Genomic DNA, 16,577 nt, shown 5'->3' with positions numbered 1-16,577 from the left:
ACGACTTGCTCCAATTTCTGAAGGAAGAGAGAGGTCATGCACATTGGTCCGGGCAGGCCAAATACGTGTCATGATCCATGTGCACCGAATGCTTAGTCTTATACCAGAAGAGAGCTTCCAGATCAAGGTCCAGACCATGACAGGACCAGCGCAGGCTTCATCGGAGCCAGGCAGCTCCATCTGGGAAGATGCTGTTGACAGAACATCCTCCGGGCACAGGGTCCGGGCACAGGGCAGACTGTCCTGCGTGGCAGGGCGCTTCCCTTTGCTGGCTCCCAGATGGAGCCCAGGCTCCATGGAGAAGAGCTGCCATGGGCAAGGGAGCTTTCACAAAAGAAAGCAGCCTTCAAAAAGTTCTACTTTTTGGGACAAAGAAAATCTCTGCACAAACTACTTAACAAAGGTTCGAACATACAAGATATACATGGAACCACCACAAATCTATAAGGCCCAAAACTGCTCCCAGTGGACAGATGGTCAACCACCATTGAAAAATCAGCTCACAGATTATCAAACATGATATAGCACCTACGGTACCCCGAGTGCTTTACAACTGTGATCCCATTCCGTCCTCACAACCACCCTGGGAGAGGAGGAGGTATATCCTTAACCCCATTTTACAAGGGAGAAAACTGAGGCAGACAGAGACGAAGTGACTTTGTCCAGAAGTCACCTATCTGTAAGTGCTTGAGGCCAGACTTGAAACTCAAGTCTCCCTGACTCTAGTACTCCACTCACTGGGACGCCCTTCAACTTCTCCAAATGGCCAATAACAGGAGAAATGCACACCCCAAAACTCTGAGGTTTCCCTTCATACCCAGAACATTGGCAAAGAGGGAATCAGCTCATATTAGGGGCTGTGGGAGAACTGGCTGACTGGCGCAGGTTGGTGAGGTGGTCAATCAGCTGTTCTGGAAAGCAAAGTGATTCTGGAAGAGAAAAGCCCTCCCCATTAAGTCATGAGACCCGGGGAGGAGGAAAAGGACAGAAGAGGAATCAAGCGGATGCCCAAGGAGTGGAAGATGGTACATCCAACGACGGTGGAAGACCACCGGGTCTGTGAGAAATCACAGACGCCGAAAAGCATGGGAAGACTTGCACAGACTGACGCAAAGAGAAGCCAGCAGGACCAGGAAAACACACTAGCTACAACAACCGTGGAGCCCAAAAAGGCCACAAGCACCAGCCCATCTCAACTGGACATTGTGAAATCAGAATGACTGACCTCAGCCCCAGAGAAGAGACAAGTGGAAGAATCACTCCCAAACCTTGTTTGTGGAGAACAGGGGCAGCGGGTGGGAGGCGTCCAGAAAAGATGTTGGCTAGTTTTGATGAATTGGGATTTTCCTTGCTATTCTTTGCCTTCAGGGATTGCTCCCTGCAAGGGGAACGGGACATATTAGAACACACGGGAACGTAAAAGCAAGCAATATCACTTTTTTTTTAATTTAAAAGATCTGCTGTTGTTTTTTAAAACACTGAAGGTGATCCATCCCTGTTCAAATGGAAGTCAAAGCTTTACTCTGTCCTGATCCTTTGAAGCAATGACACAAAAGTTAAATTATTGAAGGAATGTTTGCACAGGGCTTGTGAATCCTGTGGTCCTGTTCCTGACTGTCCCTACCTCATGGTGGTCTGGTGGTCAGTCCTGTGGGCCAATGCCCTCTATACTCATCTCTCAGAGCACTGGAGGCTTCACGAGGGGGTGGGAGTGGGGGGGCGCGGCAAGAACAGGTCAGAAAAAGGAGGGTTGAGGTTGGCCATCCAAAAGGAAGCCCAAACCCCAGACATCACCAAGACAGGCCTACCCAGTTTACAGAGGCAGGCAACGCCTAAGCCAAGGACCGTGTCACAATCAACAAAAATGTATTTTTTAAAAAAGAGACGATTCGGGGGCAGCTAGGTGGCACAGTGGATAGAGCAGCGGCCCTGGAGTCAGGAGGACCTGAGTTCAAATCCAGCCTCAGACACTTGACAGTAGTTGTGATCCTGGGCAAGTCACTTAACCCTCATAGCCCTGCTAAAAAAAAAAAAAGAGACACGATCCTCCCTGGCTCTGGACCCCAGCGGCATGTTTGGGGCAAATGGAACTGAAGTGAATGCACAGGACCCAGGTTGCCACCATCCCAAGGTCGGGGGCCCCGGCTCTGACCTGCAGAACAAAGACCTTCCAATTAGGAAATCAGAGATTCAGAGTTGGAGGGATCCTCAAGACATCAACAAATCTCATTTATTTATGAAGTCCCCAACATGTGCCAGGCACTGGAGACACAACAGGAAAACAGGTGCCGTTCCCCAAAAGAAGACGAGTGTCTAGAAAAACCAGTCAAGCCAGCATGCACTGATAAAGCACCTCCCGTGTCAGGCTCTGGGCCATACGCTGTGGACACAGAGAAAGGTAACAGACACCCCTGCTCTCGAGCAGCGCCTGCATCAACGGGCCTGAGCATTATGGGGGACCAGGGCAAGGCTTCTGGCAGGAGATGAGGAGGGGCTTCCCAGGTGGGGCACAGCCAGGGAGCAGGCAGGGGGTGTCCTCTGTTCAGTGCTCACCTGGCCTCCACCTGAAGCCCCCAAATGATGGGGATCTCCGTGTCCCCTAGCCTCCTGGGCCGCTCTCCAGACTGCTACTTCTCTCCACACCCCAACGATCGAGTCCTCAGATGCTACAGTTCCAAAGGCCGTCACCGCCTTTTACTCACTCTCCGGCCCCTCACACTTGGTGGCCAGCAGAGCCACGGAATTCTGGCGGGAACCTGAGCAGGGCCCAAGCCTGAAAGGGGATGTCGCTGTCCTTGCTATGGGTCATTCTGCCGGCCCCTTATTTTGTATTTTAGCTGATTATTCTTGTTAGTTTAAGTTTAACAATAAGAATGTAAAGATTTTTTAAAAGTCACAATTAAAACAAATCCTTTAATTAACAGAAATCTTGAATAACAAACTCTGCTGAGCTAACTTGTTCCAAGGACCAAGAGAGCACTCTGCCTTGGAAAGTTACTTGTCCCGGATCCCTGGGCTCCATGACCCCTTGTCACTCATAAGAACAAGCACTTCACCCCCATCTCATCCCCACTTCTCCAGGGAATCCCGTGAATCTCTGCTGATTCCACACCCAGTCACCCAAAAGAACAGCTGGGCCTCCAGCTGCCCCCAGAAGGGGCAGGACCAACGTTCTAGGCCTTGCCCACACCACCTTCTTTACATGACAACAAGGAGAGGAGGAGTCTCCTTGGAGTGACTTCACAACAATCGCTTAAACAGAGGCAGAGAGCTCAGGGCAGGGTCCCAACGCGGCCCTGACACATAAGCTTGTCTCTGCTTGCAGATCAGGACCAGCAGAGCCGAGACCTGCACCAGAGGAGGGCCCCAGAAGGGAGGGTCCTGCCCGTGGTGTCGAGGAGGACAGAGGCTCTGGGGAGTAAATGGTGATGCGCGGATTTGGGAGAACTACTCTCTCCCTCCAAGACTCCCAACGGCATTCAAGGCACCTTCGACCCTCGACCTGGAGAGGCCATCTCATCACCCACCAGACGTGGCCCAATCCTATTGGCTGGGAGCGGACAGCCCTGGCACTTTGGAGCCTGCCCACCCAATACTGCCCATGACTAATGCAGACAGTAAGGACACCTCCTCGGTATTTATGACAGGGGCCACCCTTGGACCTGCACAGGGATAACTGGACAGCCTGAGCCCTCCCACCCAAGACCCTTCCAAGGGAAGTCCTTCGTTTGCCACCCCAAGAGGGGCCTGTGGGCGGGGCACACGCCTTCTTACCTTCTGGATACAGAGGAATAAGTAATAGAGCACATCAGCTTCGTAGCTGGAGCCGTCCTGCCTCCTGGCCTCCTGGGTCATAAGGCAGAGGCCTTGGTTCAGCTCTGCGATGGGCACGGACAGGACGTCTTCCTGGAAAAGGGCAGGTTTTCTTCCTAGAACACCAAAGAGCACCTTTCCATTAGTCTGAAGCTTTCTCACTGACTTCCTGGCTTCATTAAACCAAGAGCAACTTCACTACCTGGAAGACTCACTCCACTTGGCAGCTTTTGCCTCTTCCTATTGAAAATGGACCAAGTTCACTTCCAACACCAGGCTCTGGGCCCTGCCCCCAGTGGCTGACTCTGGCCCAGACTGACCCAGAAACCACGAGTGGGTCTCACAGTGCTTGGCACACAGTAGGTGCCTAATGAGTGCTTGTTAACTGACTGACTCCTCAGAGCCCCAGGAAATGGCCTTCTCTTCCTACAAAGATGGAGACAGAAGCAACTACGGGTAGAATCTGAGAGTCAAGTAAGCGTCCCTACTTCCCACTCCCTGAGGTCCTTTTCCCGTCTTCTTCAGGATTCTCTCATTCTGCCTCTGGGCCCACGCCTTCCAGAACGAAGCTCCTTCTTGGGGCTGGAGAGTCGCCGGCGGGTCACAATCAGTCTCGAGCAGGGAGCTTGCCTCTGGGAGACGAGCCAACTCAGCCAGGGGCTGGGAGGAAAAAGCATATACAGAAAGGGGCGTGCATGGGGGTGAAAGCCACCTCATCGACCACGTCTCAGGATGCACGCCTGGGCTTCAGTGGATTCACAGATGAGGGAAAACTCATCCCAAGTAAGATGACACTCATTGTTAAAGAGCCACAGGCAGGGAAACCTACCAGAGCCCCACCCCCCAAAAGTGGCACCAGACTCCCAGGACATCTGGGGAGCTGGCACCCTTTGTCAGTGTGCCACAAGCTGCTCCGGGCTAGCTCTCTCTGGCTCCCATCTCACGGCCCGCTCCCCAAGGGGGCCCCAGTGTCCCGGCTGCTGGGGAGAGTGAGGAAGGGGCCACAAGCCTAGAACTTTTACAAGGATGGTCCTCAGACCAAGCCACGTCACAACACTGTCATTATCAGCTCCATCCCTTCCCTCACTTCAATAACTGCGGCACCACCATGACGACTGCAGCTTCCATCTGAACAAGGCTTACAAAGCACTTTCCTCAAAATAACCTCATCAAATGGTGTGTTCCGCAAGGATTCTTCTTTCCATTTTACAGAAAAGGATGCTGAGGCTCAGCAGGGTGGTGCCACCAGGCCTGGGGTACAGGTAAGGAAGCACCTCCTCAGGCCCCTGGGCCCAGCATTCTTTCCAACCAGATGAGCCAGCCTCATCGGCCACCATCCATGCCTTCTTACCTGCTCAGTGAAGGATGAGGTGACCGCCGTACTCATCACACACTGCACCGGTCTTGGACACCCTGAAAGTGTGACGAGGACGCGGCACCTCAGGCCTCAAGCCCTCCCTCCCATAAATCTACCTTGATCGTATCTGAAGGATACGCACCACAGAGACACATGCTGCTTCCCCGACACCAGGGAAGCTCCCTGAGGCCACTCTTTGAATAAGGAAGGGAGGGAGGGAGGGCATGAATGAGTGAGTGAATGAACGAGTGAATGGGTGAAGAAAAAATTGGGTTAAGGGATTCCTATTTGGCAGACACTGCACTAAGTGTGGGGGGTGCAGATCTCAAAGCAGGCCCTTCCAGTCTAAGGGGGCAGGGTGGGAGAAGGCAGCCCAGGCCTCCCACTGGCCACAGGATCAGTGCTCGGTGTCTGAGCAGCAGCTGAAGCTCCTGTGACTGGTTTTCATTTAAGAAAGAGGGAGAAAACCTCAGTTAGCCTGAGGAGGGGCTGCCCAGGACAAAAGCTTGTTCTCTGCTTCTCTGCTGCTTGTTCATTCATTCATCTCAGAACCTGAAGATTGGAGGGATATTTTACTGTTTCATATATTTATTGGCTCTGATGGTGATTAAGTTCATGATGGAAAGACAGAAAGATAAGAACAGCAAGAAGAAAAACTCAAGTTAGCAAAGAGGGACTTGGCGCACACCTCGATCTCAAAAAGGGCCATGAACAATAACAACAAAAACATACGTGGTCCTGGGGGGAAAGAGACAGAGACAGAGAGAGGGGGAGAGACACGGGTGCAGAGAGAGACACACAGGGAGAGACTGAGACAGACACAGGCACGGACAGAGAGGGAGAGACAAGCAGAGAGATAGAATGACCATGAATGAAAGACAGAGAGATTTGTGTCTGAACTAAATCAATCAGAACAGAGATCCCAGAAGTAAAGCTCAGCTTGAAGACACATACTCACAAATGTATCTACATACAAGATTAGTATTTGAGAAACCAAACTTTAAAACAGCAGAAAACAGAATGTCTATTCAGTTAAGAAGTACCAGAAAAACTGGCTGGCCAAACCCCAAACCCAGTCTTGGGCTTCAGCTACCCAATAGGATAAATTACTTGGGTTGGTGATTTTTTTTTAATTAAAAAACTGGAAGAAAAAAAAAATAATGGACTTCTCTACTAAGGAGAAGAAGATTTTTATCAAACAAATAGAAGCAATCACTGAAAAAAAAATTCATGGGCATATTTATACAAAGACAAAAAAAAAACTTCACATGGCAAAAAAACAATCTCTCTAAAATTAAAAGAGAAAGGTCTTGAAGAAAAATATTTGAAGTAACTTTAGCAAAGATCTGACATATAGAATCTATGAAGGGACAAATGCATACTCCAATATTGTTTAATCTCTAATTAAGCAGCAATCAAAAGGGCATGCATTAGCAGAAAATTCACACAGGAATATTTGCAGTAGCAAACAATAAATTGTTAATAACCATATAAAAAGATGCTCACAATGCCTATTAATCTAGGAAAAGCAAATGAGAAAAACGAGACCCTACCTTACACCCACTAGAATGGCAAATGTAGCACCAAGTTATCAGGGCCCAGTGTTGGCAGGCTAATTGATGGGCACTGATACATTGTTGGTGGTGCTGCAGCTTGCTGCAAGTGTGGAGCAGGGAAATAAAGCGACACACTAAGTCACAAAATGGATCCTATTCTTCCACCACCATAACCCAAAATATCACAAACAGGACAAAAGGGACCAGAGTATTCACAGTTGCTCTATTTGTAATGAGAGAAAAACAGAAATAACCCAGAAGCCCAACAGTGGAGCAGAAGGGGAGAACAGGAGAGAAGAGATGGTACATTCATGTCATGGAATATGACACGTGTGAGAAAACAAGAGAAGTCACACAAAGTGAAGGAAAGAGGAGAAATTGGGCCAGGCCTGGGGCCTGAGAGCGCCACTGGGCTTCTTGGTGGTACCTGGTGCCTCCTCATTCACTGCTGGGATTTGGGGGGATTGGGGGCCCTAATTTTGCTCCTCTGTTCAACAGTTTTGTTGCCAGTTATTCGGGGCAGGTTTTAATGTTTTCATTTAGGGTGTCATGTGCTGGCAGGTTCACCCTCAGCCCACCCTGAGAGGCCGCCCCAGCGCAGTTGTCACTCAGGGCTCCTTCCTGCTCGTCATCAAATGGAAAGCCTTCCCTGGACCCGCGGCTGCTTTTCCAGACCCCTGGGTCTGTGCCATCCCCAAGCCCCGGGCAACCCTCCCTTTTCTTCAGGGCCAAGCATGAGGTCCCTTAATCCCTGAAGGATCCCACACACAATCCCTTTGGGGCACATCTCCCCAAAGGCTCCTCTTGAAAAAAGGCCAGGAGAGGAAAAGAGCTGGCTGAGTACAACCACCCACTTCTCACTGGAAGGTGGGGCCAAGAGACCCCAGGGGCTTCTGAGGCAAATCAGAGCAGGGCCTTAGGCCTTGCCTCCATCTCTGCCCAGGCTCCTTTACCTATTTTAACATGACGGGCCCTGGAGCTAAGCAGGCCCGTCCAAGATCCCTCAAACCAAAGGGCCATGTGAGAACAGCGAAGATGGAGGTTGAGGACCACCCATGCCATCAGTGAGCACTGCCTTGCCCCGTAGGAGTGCAGCCCCCACTGAGAGCACCAGATCTCACTGCTGTGGCAGGAAGGACCGACCAGCAAGTGCAATAAGTCTGCCCCAGAGCCTGGACAGGCAAAGGCAGGGCCCACGGGAGAAGCCTGCTGCCCACTCCTGCTAGCAGAATCAGGAGGCAGTAGCGTAGACATGCAGAGAGCACAGAGCAGGACAGGCACGTCCAAGGGACGGCATCAAAGGGAGCTGTGTCCATCACAACAAAAGCAGCAGGAACCTGCTCGTCTCTTTCCCCTTCCTCCACTTCTGCCCATCTTTTCTCCTTTTCTCCCCCTGATTTCTCTCCCCTCCTCCCCCTTCTTTTCCCAGTTCTCCCCCTTCCTCTCTTCTTTCTTTTCCTCCTCCTCCCTTCTCTGCCCTTCCTCTTCCATTCTTCTCTCTGACTCTTCCCTCCTCCTTCTCCCAGAGCCCACTTCACCTTTCACTGAGCCTCCAGAAGAAAAGCCAAGAACGAGGAAGGATGATGCCCAGCTGTGACTCAGCTCACCTTTGATTCTGGGGCCCTGCCAAGAGACTCTCTTGACAAAACCTCAGTGACCCAGCGTCCCACATTCTTCACTGTGTGGGGGCCCTGAGGAAGGAGGGAAAACACCTCCTACTGACGAAAGTCAGGGAGAAACTTTCTGTGTCTTTTACGAGAACTCCCCAAAAGGTCACTGCTACAGCCCCATCTAAGGAAGCCAAGACCCCGAGGAGGAAGCTGCCACACTGGTTCTGCAGGCAGGACTCGGACCCAGCCCTGCCCAGGACCCCCAGGTACAATCTGTGAAACACTTACTAGCATCTGCTCTGGAGTCCAGTACTGAGCTGAGGGGCAGCTCCTTTCTCCCACCTGGCCCACCATGGGGATGGAAACGCTGGCATCCACAAAGTCTTCTGGGAAGCTAGAGGAAACCAGGGCAGATGGGTCCTGAATGCTCTTCCCAGGCCCTGACCTATCCTGCAGGTTCTCACTGCCTCCCTCGAGGTTCAGCAAAAACCCATCCCCAGGCAATGCTCTCATGTGAAGCCCATCACAAAGAGCTGGAGAAGTAGGAGTGAAGGGAACGGCGCAGGTCTCCGGGCCGACGCCAAGCGCAGAGAAAGCAGACCAAGAATCCAGGCTGAGCAGCTGTCCTATAGCTGAGGCAGTTTCGAGTCCGTGGTCATAGAGCTGACTGCTGTCCACTGTCAGTAACTCTGGGAGTAGGGATGCAGCAGGGAGCTGCAGAGAGGTCTGACTAAGAGGGAGCGGGTCATCACTGGGCAAGTCAAGCTTCCTTCTCTTCAGAGGCTGAGAAATGTCAAGAGGACCGGGCTCACTTTCCTGCTGTGTCTGCTTCTCCGGGGAAGGCCACACAGCCACGTGTAGCTGCCCCAGGGTAACCTCCTGGCAAGGCTGGAGCCGCCCAGGAGATGAGGGGGGCTGATGGGCCTCCAAGGAAACCCCCTGAGCTGCTCCCAGAGACGGCAGAGGCAAGGTAACAGATCGAGCCAGCTCCAGGAGAGAGTCTGCAACAGCTGTGGAATCAATGTACTCGAGGTGTCCTTCTGGATAAGATGAAGCTGGGGGATGTCCAGACTGCTGTCCAGCCTCCAGCCCTGGAGCAGAGAAGGTGGCCAGCCACTCGGGGAGGGCTTGCTGCGGCATCATGGGGGCGGTCATCCTGACAGGGTCCTCAGAGAGGACGGAATTCTCCAGGGAATGCCTCATCCTCCTGGCAACTGAAAACAAGCATGGAGAAGGTCCTTAGAAGGGCCACCTGAAAGCTCAACGCCAACATTTCCAGCCTCCCCCCAAGCACCTTTATTGAAGACCCCCCCTCCATCTTTGCTGTTCTCACACGGCCCTTTGGTTTGAAGGATCCTGGACTGGCCAGAACTTGATACGATGCTTCGCTCCAGAGCCTGTCATTAGTGACCAGGACTATGGAACTTCGCAGAGGCCAATGAGAGGCGGCAACATCTTCTGCCCACAACAACGGGGGGCTATCCAGATGGGCGGCCTCCATTCCCAAGGCCTGGCTCTTTTCCTCACTTGGGCGGTTTGGGATTTCTTGTTGAGGATGCCCCAGAGGGGACAGGGAGGAGTCACAACTGGAGTCTCCTTGGAGGTCCCTTGCCTCACAATAGACTGCTCATCCCCACCTCATGTCTGCTGGTCCTCCCCAAAGGAGTCTGACCCCAATAGACCCTCCACTCCCTCAACCTGCCCCCATCCCTCTTCCTCTTGCCAGGAGTCCCAGAAAGTGAAAGGAATCATGTAGACTGAAAAGAGCACTGGCAACTGCATCAGCAGACCTGGCTTTAAGCTCTGGAAGGGAAGAGCAATTAGGTGGCACAATGGATAAAGCAGTTAGAATGATCTGAGTTCAAATCCTGCCTCAGACACTCACTAGCTGTGTGGCCCCGGGCAAATAAAAATTCTACCTAAGTTACTTATCCAGTGCCATGCCAATCAAACTACCAAAGAATTACATTATAGAGCTAGAAAAAGTAATAACAAAATTTATCTGAAAGAACAAAAGGTTAAGACTATCAAGGGAATCGATGAAAAAATGTGAAGGAAGGTAGTCTCATAATACTAGATTTCAAACTGTATTACAAAGTGATAATCATCAAAACAATCTGCTACCAACTAAGAAATAGAGTGGTGGGTCAGTGGAATAGATCAGGTACATAAGACACAGTAGTAAATGGCCGTAATAAATCTAGTGTTTGACAAACCCAAAGATCCAAGTTTTGGGGACAAGAAATCACCATTTGACAAAAACTGGTGGGAAAACTAGAGAGCATTTTGGCAGAAACTAGGGATAGACTACATCTCTCACCATATACTAAGATAAGGTCAAAACAGGTGCATGATTTAGACATAAAGGGTGATATCAGAAGCAAATTAGGGGAGTATAGAATAATTTACCTGTCAGATTTATGGATAAGGGAAGAGTTTATGACCAAACAAGAGATAAAGAGCATCACAGGATGTAAAATGGAAAATTTTGATCAGATGAAATTTAAAAGTTTTTATATAAATAAAACTAATGCAGCCAAAATTAGAAGTAAAACAGAAAAGTGGGGGGAAATTAAGGCATCATTCCCCAGTTGACAAATGTCAAAAGATATGAACAGTTTTCAGACAAAATCAAAACTATCAATAGTCATATTAAAAATCTTCTAAATCACTAGTGATTAGAGAAATTTAGGGGGCAGCTAGGTGGCCCTGGATTCAGGAGGACCTGAGTTCAAATCCAGACTCAGACACTTGACACTTACTAGCTGTGTGACCCTGGGCAAGTCACTTAACCCTCACTGCCCCCCCCCAAAAAAAAAACAAACAAACAACAAAAAAACAACAACTCTGAGATAACACCTCACACCTGTCAGATTGTTGGAGGGGTTGTGGAAAAACAGGTACACTAATGTATTATTGGTGGAGTTCTGAAATGGTCCAGTCATTCTGGAGAATAATTTGGAACTATGTCCAAAGGGCTATAGAACTGTGCATACCCTTTGACTCAGTGATACCACTACTAGGTCTGTACCCCAAAGAGATAGGAAAAAAGGGAAAAGAACCTATATGCACAAAAATATTTATAGCAACTCTTCTTGTAGTGGCAAATTGGAAATTGAGAGGATGCCCATCAAGTGGGGAATGGCTGAACAAGTTGTGGTATATGACTGTTATGGAATACTTCTGTGCTATAAGAAATGACAAGCAGGATGGTTTCAGAAAAACTTGGGAAGTCTTACATAAACTCATGCAAAGTGAAGTGAGCAGAACTAGGAGAGTATCATATATAGCAACAGGAATATTATAGTCTGTGAAAGACTTCACTACTCTAATCAAGACAATGAACCAAAACGATTCCGAAGGACCCAAGATGAAAAACGCTATCTACCTCTGAGTTCAGAATGAAGCGTAATTGTTTACTTTGTTATCTCTTTTGTTTGTGTCTTCTTTTGCAATATGGCTAGCCAATATGGAAAATAAATGAGCAAGCAAGTAAATGAATGAAGGAATGCAGGAATGAATGAATGAATGAATAGGAATCACCATCCTATGGCAAACCTTAAAAAAAAAAAGAAAGATATAAAGTTAGCCTGGCATGTTCTATTCTTAAAGATGTCAGACTAGCTCCTTGTGATCACTGTTTCCTTTTCTAAATGTTCAGTAACCATCCCTTTTATAAAAAATTCTAAAATTTTCCAAGAAATTGTACTCAAACTATTTGGCCCGAGATTTGAAGACTCTATTCTCTTTTAGGAAACTCGACAATAAATGCCCTTCTCCAAGCCTGTGGTCCCATTCTCCATAATCTTTCAAAGATCACCAAGAGGGATCACATCTTCCAGTTCTTTCCATAATCCAGAGCAGAGTTTCTTAAACTTTTCCCACTCATGACCCCTTTTTACCTGAGAAAATATTCTACATCCCTACATATATAGGTATATAAAATAGATTTGGGGGTTTTTTTACTATTGCCAAATTTTTCACGACCCCCACACTCAGTTATGTGACCCCATATGGAGTCTTGAACCACAGTTTAAGAAGCTTTGCTCTAGAGTATATACCGTTCCTCTGTATGGGCCAGGTGGCTTCAACTCATCAAAAGCCACTGGCAGTTCTTTTACTATCTCCTTACTGATCTACTCTCTTCTGTCCCATCCAACCCAAAACTCATTCTCCTTGGCCCAGAAAACTTTGCCTTTTCTCTGTTGCCTGTTGTCACTCAATTCCATCAACCCTGGGCAGTGGTCATCTCGGTCTTTCTTCTGTAATCACCAGCTCAAGTTCTTTATTTTAGTGCCCCAACTCTTCTCCAGGATCACGCCATGCTTTTGTGTTCATCCTACATTGCCTGATCTTATTTCCATCTTTCCTAAGTGTCTCTTGATAATCTAAGTCTGGTCTCTTTAGAAATTTACCCCTTTTCCTCCTAGAAGTGTTTCTCTTTTGTTCCCATAATTTCACTTGAACATTTCCAACTCCTCTTGGGCTGACATTCCCTGGAGGGTCTCAGTCTCGGGACCAATCAATCCTATCCATCCAAATTTCTCTAAATGCTTTGCAATCTGTTCTCTCAAAAGTTATGTATGATACCTCTATCTCGTCCCAGATTTCTTCTTCTGAAACAGAAATTCCAGGATGGAGTAATCACTTCTTCCCACAGTTCCCCCTCATTTCCATCCCCATCTATCTACTGGTTATCAGAGACAGAACAAATGTTGGTTCCTCTACCTTAAGGAGGGGGATATTACCATTAAGACTGGATGTCTGAGGTCTTTTCCAGCTTCTCAGGCTGAATGGGCTTCACGTCATTGGCAGGTACCTCACCAGCCCTCTCTCATCTGAAATTCTCAGTCACATTCTCCACACAATGAGGGATGCCCCTTTCTTATTCTCAATCCCGATCCTGAAAACACACCAACCCCTGATTTCAGGTGGCAATGTGTATCAATCAACAAATATTTCTTGGGCATCTGAGACTTGAAGAATAAGGCCCAGTTGGGAGCTTGCCCTCAAGCCTGGTAGACAAGACAACACAGGAAAAATGAAAACATCAACCCCAGTCCTGAAGAGTAGCAATGATTGTGCCTTCCCTGCCATGGCGCTTTAAGGTTGGCAAAGCAATGACCTCACAAACAAGCCTGTGAGGTGGGTGATGCTGGGTCACGATCTCAAGGTTATTGACTGGCCGCAAAAGGGATTGGGGAAATGACTGAAGCAGGAAAGAGGTCTGGCTCTGGGGTCAAATGAGGTGACTGGGTGGGAGAGAGCCTCTGAGGAGAGAGGAGATGATCCCTGAAGTCCTTTTTAGCTCTAAGTCTATCGTGCTGAATTCAGTCTTCACCGTATCTCAGGGCTGACCGTCACCTTGCCCATAATGAATGTCTTCTCTCCAACACAGCTGCCCAGTAAAGGGGAACCTGCCACCTTCCAAGGGAGTCCAATCTAGTTCCAGATAGGGCTCCTCTTCTCTCAAGCCAAAACCTGCCTCTGCCACTTCTACCCCCATTTCCAGTCCTGTCCCATGACCACACCAAGTGAGTTCATTCCCTCCTCCATACAATAGTACTCCCAGTCCCCAAAGTTACTGTGTCCAGGGCCCCTTAGATCTTCTCCCCTTCATTTTGCTGAGTGAAGCCCTTAGCCAGGCTGGCAGGCACATCTATTAAGCACCTACTATGTGCCAGGGCCTGTGTAAGCACTTGGCTCTCCTGGTTGTCCCTCCTTTAGACACTTTCTGGATTAGCTGTGGAGTCCAGAATTGAGCCCAGGACTCCAAGGGGGTTTAACCAAGGCTAGGTCAACAGGAACATCACCTGCCTCCCTTACCCTGGATTCTACACCTCTCCTGATTCAGCCTAAAATGATCTGGGCTCTTCTTCAGCCTGCACCCCACTTAACAGAGACCTTTTCCACATGTACTGTCATCTGACGTTAGGCCCCGTCTTCTCCTGGTGAAGCTGACTTTTTGGAACCAGGTGTAAGACTTTCCATTCACCCCTACTATATTTGACCGAAGTCCAACAGTCTGTCATTCCAGCCCAACAAGACCTTTTTGCATCCTACATGTGACATTCTAAAACAGCAACTCAGCTCCCTATCCCCACTTGGGGTCCCCTGCAAAGCTCTAAACCTGCCTCAAAGTCAGTGATGAAATTAAAACTACAGAAGGGTTAAACAGCACAAAGCCAAGAACAGATGGATCCTCAGAGCATTCCTCCGGAGACCTGCCTCCAAGCTGATAGTGAAGCTCATCCAACCACTTCTCAGCCTACTTAACTGAGCCTGCAGTGGCTCCTAGCCTATCCATAGAAGAGCATCTATCAAAGTCAAATATCTTCCCTGAACCTGTAGCCACAACACCTACAGCACCTGTGACTCTGCCAAAGAAAAGAAGATTTGCTTGGCATGACCCCAACTCCATCAAGTTATGCTGGCCTTCTCTCAGAGACCACCACTCTTTTCTCAAAGTCTGCTAACATCATTTTCATCATAGGTTCTAGAATTGTCAGGTCAGGTTATAGTTTGTTGACTCTATTCACTTTCCTTTAAAAAAAATTGCCCATTGGCCTTTCTCTAGCCCCATGGTCCCTCAGTCACCCTCCCACAATCTTTCACTAACAAACCATCCTTCCTTCAGGACCCTGAGTCTGGGTAATGGGAACTAACTCAAGGGCACCAGAGTACTCAACTGGGCATGTACCATAACAAAATGCCCACTGTCTCCCACAACAGGCCCTTCTCCTACACTCCAAGTTACCAATGGAGAATCAGACAACACAGGAGAAGCAGCATAAAGAGCACCATCGGAGAAACCCAGGGGCCAAAAATAAGGTGGGCAGGAGGACTGATGGATATGCACCCCACTGCATCCACTAATGAACGTTCGCAAAGGACAGACAGAGTGGGAGTCAGGTAGACTGCCCACAACAAGGAGATGATAGACCCACTGAAATGTCCAGGGTGGTGGCTCCTCCCTTGTTCTCCTTACTCAGGTTAAGATTAGAGGCTGGGATCCCAGAAAGAACATCCAGCAGGCAGACAGCCAGAATTCAGTGGAAAGGTAAAGATGTGGGAGGACACATCCACCCAGAGGGGAAACCACTGCTGGTGGGGAGAGCAGAGATGAGAGCTCTAGTCCTGGCTCAGCCAGAGAGATTAAGTCATCTCAGCTGCAGGACCCAATCAAGTTCCCAAACTACAACCACTACCCCCCTCCCCAAAGCCCCTGACACCATAGGCTGAATGGCTGTTTCCCTTCAGCACCTGATACCTATAAGAGCCATCGAGTCTCGAGGCTGCAGCACAAAGAACTCTGCTGTGTGCCGCCTAGAACAAAGGTTTCCTGACACCAGGCTCTAGTGAATGCTCATTCCACACTGCCCTTATTAAATCCACCTTACAGGGTGGTAGCAAGGAGACCATCATGTAAACCAAACAGTGTAGTATTTATGATTATTACTACTGCTGCTGCTAGTACTAATGATACTACTACTGCTGCTGCTGCTACTAGTACTACTGCTGCTGCTACTAGCACTACTGCTGCTGCTACTACTACTAGCACTACTACTGCTGCTGCTGCTGCTACTACTACTACTGCTGCTGCTGCTGCTACTACTACTACTACTGCTGCTGCTGCTACTACTACTACCACTACTGTTGTTGCTACTACTAGTACTGCTGCTGCTACTACTAGTACTGCTGCTGCTAGCACTACTACTGCTGCTGCTGCTACTACTACTACTAGTACTACTGCTGCTGCTGCTGCTACTACTAGTACCACTACTACTGCTGCTGCTACTACTACCACTACTGTTGCTGCTACTACTAGTACTACTGCTGCTGCTACTAGTAGTAGTACTAATGCTGCTGCTGCTGCTACTAATACTCCTGCTTCTCCTCCTGCTGCTGCTAGTACTAGTACTAATGATACTACTACTGCTGCTGCTGCTGCTGCTGCTGCTGTTCCTGCTGCTGCTTCTAGTACTAGCACTAATACTACTCCTGCTGCTGTTGCTGCTACTGCTGCTCCTCCTGCTGCTGCTAGTACTAGTACTAATGATACTACTACTGCTGCTGCTGCTGCTGCTGTTCCTGCTGCTGCTTCTAGTACTAGTACCAAGACTACTCCTGCTGCTGTTGCAGCTGCTGCTCCTCCTCCTGCTGCTGCTAGTACTAGTACTAATGATACTGCTGCTGCTGCTGCTGCTGCTGCTGTTCCTGCTGCTGCTTCTAGTACTAGTA

At 48.9% G+C, this 16,577-nt stretch overlaps 1 protein-coding gene across 5 annotated transcripts in view; it reads right to left on the bottom strand.

The window, feature by feature from the left end:
• LOC122727718 (transcriptional regulator QRICH1-like) overlaps nucleotides 1-16,577 on the bottom strand; it is a 50,789-nt gene that overhangs the window by 7,220 nt on the left and 26,992 nt on the right. For 2 of the 5 annotated variants that reach the window (XM_043965445.1, XM_043965444.1), the window contains exons 2-4: nucleotides 8,625-9,550; nucleotides 4,302-4,473; nucleotides 3,775-3,929 (exon numbers count right to left, since the gene is read on the bottom strand). In XM_043965445.1, the coding sequence (XP_043821380.1) occupies nucleotides 3,775-3,929; nucleotides 4,302-4,473; nucleotides 8,625-9,539 (1,242 nt within the window). In that variant the 5' untranslated portion in view covers nucleotides 9,540-9,550. Of the gene's footprint in view, nucleotides 1-3,774; nucleotides 3,930-4,301; nucleotides 4,474-8,624; nucleotides 9,551-13,084; nucleotides 15,894-16,577 lie in introns of those variants that run through there. The other 3 variants (XM_043965443.1, XM_043965442.1, XM_043965446.1) reach the window with 3 other exon arrangements.

Source organism: Dromiciops gliroides, chromosome 5 (assembly GCF_019393635.1).
Source record: "Dromiciops gliroides isolate mDroGli1 chromosome 5, mDroGli1.pri, whole genome shotgun sequence".
NCBI lineage: Eukaryota > Metazoa > Chordata > Mammalia > Microbiotheria > Microbiotheriidae > Dromiciops > Dromiciops gliroides.
Note: the sequence above shows the minus strand (reverse complement) of the source record. Positions and strands in the feature narration are given on the sequence as shown.